General features: G+C 39.5%; 1 protein-coding gene across 1 annotated transcript; it reads right to left on the bottom strand.

Annotated features, from left to right (window-relative positions):
* Positions 1-250: 250 nt before the first annotated feature.
* Positions 251-2991, bottom strand: LOC131949184 (collagen alpha-4(VI) chain-like). The gene is made up of 5 exons (XM_059310973.1): positions 2914-2991; positions 2019-2242; positions 1547-1709; positions 806-985; positions 251-306 (listed from the first exon to the last, which is right to left on the bottom strand). The coding sequence occupies exons 1-5, from the start codon at positions 2978-2980 to the stop codon at positions 251-253; spliced, it is 690 nt and encodes a 229-aa protein (XP_059166956.1). The 5' UTR covers positions 2981-2991.
* Between the last annotated feature and the right edge of the window lie 6315 nt (positions 2992-9306).

The raw sequence follows: 9306 nt of genomic DNA, 5'->3' as shown, positions 1-9306 counted from the left end.
GTAATTTTCATGATTAATAATGATCTAGTCTTTATCGTTGTAAGAATCCTAGTCAGTTGAGTGTCACTGAGTCCATCCATCGCTGATAGGTACCTAACTAATGTTAGGGCAAAATGCTGACCACGCCTTCCCTCTTATGCCGAGTTCAAAAAACATATGAACTCTATTTCATCTGCCTAATGGATTGCTTGGTCTAAAGAGGATTATTTACTTTTTTACCAGTAAAAGCACATTCTAAATACGCTAATAACTAATGGCTAGAAATAAAAATATGTATGGTGTTGTTACCTTCGTCTTCCTTGAAAACTGAAATTATATAAAAAGTAAAACTTAAAATAATTCACATGAAACAAATAGAAAATGCGTAGAATATAGTACGATATAGTTTAATCACTGTACATGTAGCTCAATATCAAGATTATTGAAGTAACGTTTCAAGTCTAAAACATTAAAATAGATCAATACTCTTCTACAATCTCAAACGTAACAAAAAATTACAGATAGAATAAGGAACAATCGAGGAAAACAAAGAAGATTTCTTTCAGTAAGTATTAATGCTATAAACATAAATCACTTTTTAAAATAACCTTCAGGTTACCTGTAAACTAACCATCAAGTTACCTGTAAAATAGCCAATAGGCCACCTGTAAAATAGTCAACAGGTTACCTGTAAAAGAGTCTATAGACCACTTGTAAAATATCCTACTAGTTACCTGTAAAATAGCCTACAATTTACCTGTAAAATACCCTACAAGTCACCTGTAAAATATGCTACAAGTCACCTGTAAAATATGAATCAAGTTACCTGCACAGATCCGACTGACGAGTGTGTCCTTGAGGTTGGACAAGCGGTCATAACTTTCTGTCTTAAAGACATTGCTGGAGTTTCCAGTGATCTGGTTGAGCTCCTTGTCAGAGGCGTCACCCACGCCGATGGCCAGGATGTTCACGCCCCTGTCCCTCAACACTTTGGCCGCGGCAGATGCTATCAAAATTAGGGAAGAAAAGATGTCACTTATAGTTTCTATATGCTAGCCGTTCCGGCAAGGGTATGCGTTGGCCATTAATACATTAATAAATTTATTAAAGATTAATTCGTATATGTTAATCTTTAATGTGTTGATCTAGTGTTTTGTGTCTTGGTCAATAATGCATAGCATCATTAATGTTGGTAATACAACCAGTAATTAGCTGCTTTATATGAATGATATTTATTTTAAAGTTCTATTATACCTAATATTCTATTTATTCTACACCATAAGTCAAAAGTGTTTTAATTATATTTTATATTGTTAGCAGATCTTACAGACGAGCAGTATAATTTCTATAAAGCTGAAATACGATGCATTTTATCTTTTAGATAATTTATAACATTTTAACAAATTGTATAATTTCTATGAAACGTGTATAAAATGTATTTACTAGCGGCCTGATCAGTTGAAGCACTGTATAATTTCTATAAAACGTGTATAAAATGTATTTACTAGCGGCCTGATCATTTGAAGCACTGTGTAATTTCTATAAAACGTGTATAAAATGTATTTACTAGCGGCCTGATCCTTTGAAACGCTGTCGGTGATCATTACGACGATGTCGGTGGCGATATCTCTGGCACCAGACGACGAGTCGAACATGTTGGAGGTGTAGATGTAGTCCAGAGCCTTGCCTGTCAGGGTCTGACCTTTACGGTACACGGCTCGAGACAGTTGCTGTTGGAGAACGTACACACGTTAAAAAACATGGCATGAACAGTTTTGTTAGGCTTATTATGTTACTTTTATTTTATTGCTTTTTTATTGTTTTTGTCTGTTGTTGTTTTTTTTTTTTTGTTGCTTTGTTTTTTTAATTTTTACTTTGTGTGTGTGTTGTTTTTTTTTTTTGTGTTTTTTGTTTGTTGTTGTTGTTTGTATTTTTTAATAAGTATGAGTTTTAATGTCTAAAGGAAGTATTTTAACGTATCAACTTGACATTCTCCTGTAAACCTGACTGCTGAAACACAAAACGTGAGTACTACCTACCCGCGTCACTTTCGCGTTGGTCTTCAACCTCTTGAAGTCGAACAGCTTGTTGGGTGACATGGAGTAGACGAGCGCGCTGTACTGGACGTCGTATGGGCCGACGTTGAACTTCTCGGACAGCTCTGTCAGGAACTCGACCTGGGCCTTGTGTTCCTCAGGCATGATGGAGGCGGACTGAACCATCAGGAACACGATGTCCACTACAGGTTGGCAGGGGGGAGTAACTGGGGGGACACCAAACATGGACGGGTGTAGCGGCCATTAAGTTTTATATATGTAATAACTTATGCTTAGAGTAATGGGGCTGGTAAATAGGTCACCAACCAGTTCTATGACTCATGCATGTTTTATTGAGCCGTAGAACTGGTTGGTGACCTACTTGCCAGCCGTATTGGGGAAATGTGGGACGGCGTGGCCTAGCGGTAGAGCGCGAGACTGCTAACCAGAAAGTCTCGTGTTCGAATCTGGGTTCAAGTCAGTAGAACGTCCCTGAGTTCATCCAGCTCTGATTGGTATCTAACTCACGTTAGGGAAACAGGCGACTGGGCATTGAAACAGATAGTCTAATGTAATGCCCCGTGTGTATTGAGCATAAATGGGAAAAGACGATGCTGATGAATTGGGGAAAAAACACACTACACCCAAAACATCTAATAATACGTGTCAATAATCATCTCCATCAGTCAATATAAGAAAACAAATTACGGGGTCGAGCTAGTTTAAGAAAAAGCAGAGATAAACAGTTCTGTACACACAGCGATTTCTCATGTTGAGATCATAGGCAGATAGCAGTTACTGTACTTCCCATCTTTTGTCGAGACTGAAGGTGTATTTTATTATTGCGGTCAGTCAAGTTAAGAAGTACCATAGATACAAAGTCAAGAGCAAAACTTACATTTGATGCCACCTCTTTGTGCCGTCGCTATGGCAGCGACGACCAGCAGAATAAATGGGGTTTTCATGATGATGAAATGCTGGAAATATATTTCAATGTGACATTGTTTCAGCTTTGTTACATTGTTATTTAAGCAATTTACTTAAATTAAAAAAGAGTTTAGTTTTTACTTATTTTTTTATACTTTGCATTGTGTAAATAGTAATTGTTTTTAAAATGTTTATAAAATATCTTGTTTATGAAAGGTTACTGCTCAAGTTAACACAGATCTTGACATATGGAAACTTATAAATTCGACATTAGAGATGTAGCATATATCCACTATCACTGCTTAATTAAATAACAGACACTTTACACATGATTTAATGTCAGAGGTTTAAATTAATATTTAAAACTGAATAAAATAATATGTCAAACAAAACATTATTGCTGTTAAAAGTTATTTGCCAAAAGTTTACCTTGAGCTCCCAAGCTTCACCTTACATGAAATTCTCTTAACGTGTCCCAACAGCCCCAGCTGATTATATAACAACTAGCAACACACGAGCTAATTAAGCTAAAACTGATAATCGAAGATGTTAATTAACTGCTGACGCAGATATACGCAGAGAAAAGATGGCTGATCCAGTTGTTTTTATAGGAGTTGTGATGACGCAAGATTACGTCAGACATGTTTAGCAGGTATAGGTTAGCAGAAACAGACTATAGGCCTAGTTGGTTGGTTAGAGAGGCCAATGGGCGCACAGGACTGACCGGTCACGTGGGACGGTCAGCTGACCACTGAGGCGTGGATCAGTAGGGAGATAGGCCAGCAGTTGATGATTAGCTAGCGAGAGCAGAAGGTGTTAGGAAGCGGTCAGAGACGGTCGTAATATGTAGAGCTAGAGAACGGTAGTTAGTGTTAGGATTGATCATGGGAGTACGTAGTTAGTGGTATAATGAACAGTTAGTAGCAGAAGTAAATAGTAGAGAGTATAGCTAGTTAGGTAGAACATGATTATATACATATGAATAAAGAACTTTGTATTTGGAACTTGAACTGTGTGTTATTGGATTCATTCGTGACGCCCTCTTAAAAATCCCCACCCTCACAACTGGTGGAGCGCAGGTCGAGTACGGGAAAGACTGTATATCGGGTTACTCATGACGGAGTGTACTGATGTACAGCTTTCTTAACTCAACACAACAGCGGGCTTCTTCAACCGAAACGAGTGTGGATTACCAACACAAGGGAACAGTCTACATATCCAAAAAAATAAGTACCTTCCAAAATTTTTTTAAACGTTTGGGTTTAGACTCGTGCTGGATATTTGGTACCAGCGATTTTTCTGCCTCTTTCTTATCTGTTTCGTCAACCACACTACCCTTAAAAATGCCTCCATTGTACGAAGTGGTCCCAAAAACTGAGCCCAAGTCAGGCCTAAAAGAGTCAGGTAGAATTGATGACTCGTTGCTAGATATAAATGCTCAGAATACAGTCAAAGTGAAAAGCAATTCAAGAACTATTGAGGATCCAGATATTCTGGATGAATTGATTATTAGGCTTGGACAATACACGACAACAGAAAATCGAGACTGGTTATTAACTGTTAAAGAATTTAACGCAAAAACTCTAGATGATCCAGATGCTATGGAAGATTTGATCAATAGAATTGTAGATTACAAGGTAACCAGAGATCCAGATTCCTTGTTGACTGAAGAAGAATATGATGCAAAGAAAGATGCCGAGTTAGCAGAGAAACAAAGAGAAGCAGAAACATATATTGCCGGAATTAAAGAAGAAACAGAAAGAATTCGTCAAGAAATAGAAAAAATGAGAGAACTTCGCCAAGCCAAACAAGAAATGGTGCAAAGTTTAGATACAAATAAAAACAACCAGATAGCATATGCACCAACATATTACTATTCAGATGAATCATCCAGTGAAACAAGCGAGAGATTTTCAAAAGAAAGCGATACAGCTCATTCAGTTCAATATAATACAAGAAACCACAACATACACATGTACTACAGTCAACCAGAAGACTATCACAGTGTCAGATGCTACTATTGTAATAGAACAGGCCACAAACAAATAAATTGCAGAATACGATATTATGATAGACGCCAACAAGACGCACAACGCAACAGACCAAAATATAGACAGATTAATAGAATAGCATTTATGTCATCGTTTACAGAAGCCAGTAAAAGAACAGACACATTTACGTCAAAAATTAATAACAGATACGCCACAGCAATTAGGGATACACTATGCTCCACAGTGGCAGTACGTAACACATTCGTGCAACACCACCAATACACAGGCAGAACACAACGTGTTCACAGCTCAAGAGGCAGCACATATGTTTGGCCAACAGCTATAGTCACCATAGCCACACCCTCAGCGTGTAAAACAGTTGAAGCAAATGTTTTCAAAAACGGACCATACGATATGATATGAGGCAACATTACAGGAGTGAAGCAATTTAATGTAGAATTTATGAGCCACAAGCAACAAGTAAACAAGCAGCCCAGTATTCGAGACAACGAAAAAGTAGACGAATTGCAATTCAAAACGGACAAGTTGATAGAAAAAGTTAACGAGGTTATTGAGGATCATTCTATAAAGATTACCGAGATTGGTGCAGTTGTTCTTAACTTAAGACTTCAGAACGACACAGTCAGTAATAGATTGCTGAGATTGGAGAAATCGGTAAACAATGAATCAGAGGAATATGTAACAAGGAATTTGATAGCAGACAAACAGTACTGTTACTCCTGGTCAGCCTTAAACCAGATGACCCCATCAACACACCTACACAAACACAAGTATAGTAATCATAGACCATGTGAAAGCTCACACCACCTTTGTCGACACCGAGCACCAGCCTATCGGTCATAGTGTGGTATATTAATGCCTGGATAGAATTTGACCCGGACCGTCCCTATAAATGATTTTGAATAACGGACATAATAGTGAAGTCAAGTCGAGGTTTTTTGTGTGCATCTAAGTCGCCGAGAAATCGGCGTGAAGTCAAAGAAGTTATTTGAAGTCAGTCAAGTCAGTCAATACAGTTGTTGAAGTTGTAGTTGAGGTCATAGTGTCTTTAGTGACGTAGTTGAAGTCATGTTGCAGTCAAAGAAAAGTCTTTGAAGTTATAATAAAGTCGTTGAAGTCATATTGAAGTCGTTGAAGTCAAAGTGAAGTCTTTGAAGTCATATTGAAGTCGTTGAAGTCAAGGAAAATTCTTTGAAGTCAAAGTGAAGACGTTTAAGTCGTCGAAGTCTAAGTTAGTCAGTGAAGTCTTTAAAGTTGAAGTCGTCGAAGTCAGTCAGAGAGGTCTAATTAAGTCAGTCGTCAAAGTGGAATAAGTCGTTAAATTGAAGTCAGTCAAGTTACTGAAGTCAAAGTGAAATAAGTGAAGTTACTGAAGTCAGTTAAAGTGAAATAAGTCAAGTTACTGAAGTCAAAAGTGAAGTCAGTCATTGAGTCAAGCCAGCCAGTTTAAGTCAAGTCAGAAGTCACATAGTGAGAGCTGCTCCACTATTTGATCACGTGTTGAAATGTTGATTTGAAATGGCACGATATTATTGATATACACTTACATGTCTATTCTTTTTGTGAAGTTATTTCTAAGCTCTAGTAGTGTTTACGTCTATTGAGTTTATTAGGCTTTACACATTGTTGTTAGAGTGTACTGATTTTCTATTTGGTTAATTTTGTAATGTTATATTTGTATGCTGTACGTACCGCCAGACAAATGTTCAGCACGTATAAATTTGGGATTGAGGTTTTTATTTAATGGAAGGTACCTCTGTCTGAATACTTGTCTGCGCGGGCACTAAATTGTTCACGTAAAGCCATTGCTCATAGTCTCGAAATGCCATTTTCAGACCCACTAACGCTTACACAGAATGAGACGAGATGAGGAACACACTTCAAAGAGTGCCGCCACCTGAAGCCCTGATTACGTTGAATTACCTGGACAGCGAACAGCCCTGCTTAACAGAGAATTGACCTGGTCAAGACAGCGGACGCATCGCCACCGCTTCGCCCCCGCACTGGGGTTGAATAACAGACCGCCAGCTACGTACACCTACGTGGGCACATACAAAGGGTAGAAGACCCATCGTCCAAGTTCCCAGCGTCGGAACGTTACGTCATTGTTCGCCCTCGCATCAGACAGCTCCAGTTCATCGTATAACCACTCTACGTGGACGTCTCAACCAGCGTTGAGATTGTTGCGTCATCACATTGACCAACGAAAGTTACGCCTACACCCGCCTCACGGGAATTTACATCAAAACTCGACACAACCCACTCACCACAGAGGAACGCCAGCAATTACATAACACTTACACATACACTTACACTGCTCGCAGAGCCCGTTCAACCAGTTACACATTCTACTAAGATTAGCTCAAGGCCAGTACACGACAACCTAGCCAGAACTGAGTTGCACATGATTGGATTCACACATACCATAATATAGACATACATTAGCAAGCAGAGACACCAGTCACACCACAAGATTTCAGGAACTAGAACAATGACATTTCTTCAAGCACACAGACACAAGAGTTTATGTTTTTGTAAACTGTGCTGTCCCATTTTTTATTTGATTGATGTTAGGGATAGAATAGAGTAGTAAGATAGATAGTTGTTGATGTATTAGATTGGTAGCAGACGCTGAAAAATATAATTTGTCAGCTACAGAAAGGGAGGGAGATATGTGATGACGCAAGATTACGTCAGACATGTTTAGCAGGTATAGGTTAGCAGAAACAGACTATAGGCCTAGTTGGTTGGTTAGAGAGGCCAATGGGCGCACAGGACTGACCGGTCACGTGGGACGGTCAGCTGACTACTGAGGCGTGGATCAGTAGGGAGATAGGCCAGCAGTTGATGATTAGCTAGCGAGGTGTTAGGAAGCGGTCAGAGACGGTCGTAATATGTAGAGCTAGAGAACGGTAGTTAGTGTTAGGATTGATCATGGGAGTACGTAGTTAGTGGTATAATGAACAGTTAGTAGCAGAAGTAAATAGTAGAGAGTATAGCTAGTTAGGTAGAACATGATTATATACATATGAATAAAGAACTTTGTATTTGGAACTTGAACTGTGTGTTATTGGATTCATTCGTTACCGCCTTCTTAAAAAATCCCCACCCTCACAGGAGTCCTACTTAATTTTAAAATTATTGCAAATTAGAGTACTCACTCAATCAGGTAGTGAACATGGTGGTCGGGTGGTAGAACTCACGTCTGTAAGCACTCAAGTCTCGTGGGACGTTCGAGACTCCTCCAGCTCTGATGGGTACCTGGATCACGTTTGGGAAAGGAAGGCGGGTTTCACATAGTTCTGACCATACTGTCACGTCATATGCCGATGCTACAGAAACAAATAAACTCTGCTCCATCTGCCCCAGGGATCGCCATGTCCGAAATGGTTATTTTTTTTTTTACTTTACACCTTAATTAGGTGTGTGGTTGGATATGTAGACTCAGAGGCGTAGCGAGGGGTGGGCGGGGGCGGGGAGTGCGGACCGCACATGATGACACGATTTTGGGGGGTGACACCAAGGCAAAAAATAGTAAAATATATAGAGAAAAATTTGAGGGGGAGGGGGGTGCTAATCGAAAGTTTGAAGGGGGGTGCAAGTCGAAAGTTCAGGGGGGGGTGCAAATCGAAAGTTTGAGGGGGAGGGGTGTAAATCGAAAATTTGAGGGGGGACGCAAATCGAAAGTTCGAGCGGGGGGGGGGGGGGGGTAGGTGGGTGCAAATCGAAAATTGAAAGTTTGTCCCTGGGAAGAGTCGCTACGCCTCTGAGGTGGTGACACCATTAAGTGCCGCACCGGGTGACACCCCGACTTTGCTACGCCACTGTGTAGACTAGGGGACTTCATTTACTGAAAGATCTGTTATTTCATAGAACCAAATCAATTTTAGAAATATCTGCTCATCTAATATATTTCTCAATTATAATTGGCGGTAAGTAGCTGCTAGCAGTGGGGGGGGGGGGGGGGTTGTCCACGAGTTCAAACACAACTATTTGAGTTGATTTTAAACCTGACAAGTTAAGATTAGTAATGATTTCTTTTCAAGAATAATCAATGAATATTAGACATACAAACAAATATTTTCAAGTTAGGATCTAGACTCAAGTTTGTTGAAGTCCCTGAGTCCACTCAGCTCTGATGGGTACCTGACTCACATGAGGGAAACAAAGGCGAATGTGCATATTGCTAAACACACTATCGACTTGCATGCTAAGGTAATTGAAACAGATGAACTCTGACTCATCTGCCCCATATGTCTTGGGCTCAAAAGTGAAAAGACTATGAAGAAACAAATATTCCAACAATTTCTTTTGTTTGCATGACTAAAGCCTCGGAAAGATTTTTTTCATTT

This window comes from Physella acuta, unplaced genomic scaffold (genome assembly GCF_028476545.2).
Source record: "Physella acuta isolate Inbredline_101_S28 unplaced genomic scaffold, ASM2847654v3 ptg000677l, whole genome shotgun sequence".
Taxonomy (NCBI): domain Eukaryota; kingdom Metazoa; phylum Mollusca; class Gastropoda; family Physidae; genus Physella; species Physella acuta.
This window is presented reverse-complemented; position numbering and strand designations above follow the sequence as displayed.

What these genes read in the sequence shown, in the direction of transcription:
- LOC131949184 (XM_059310973.1), bottom strand. Translation starts at nt 2,980, where the DNA reads ATGAAAACCCCATTTATTCTGCTGGTCGTCGCTGCCATAGCGACGGCA. An exon ending in ACAAAGAGGTGGCATCAAAT is followed by an intron (nt 2,243 to 2,913) that starts GTAAGTTTTGCT and finishes GTGTCCCCCCAG; the next exon opens with TTACTCCCCCCTGCCAACCT. An exon ending in TTCAAAGGATCAGGCCGCTA is followed by an intron (nt 986 to 1,546) that starts GTAAATACATTT and finishes TAATTTTGATAG; the next exon opens with CATCTGCCGCGGCCAAAGTG.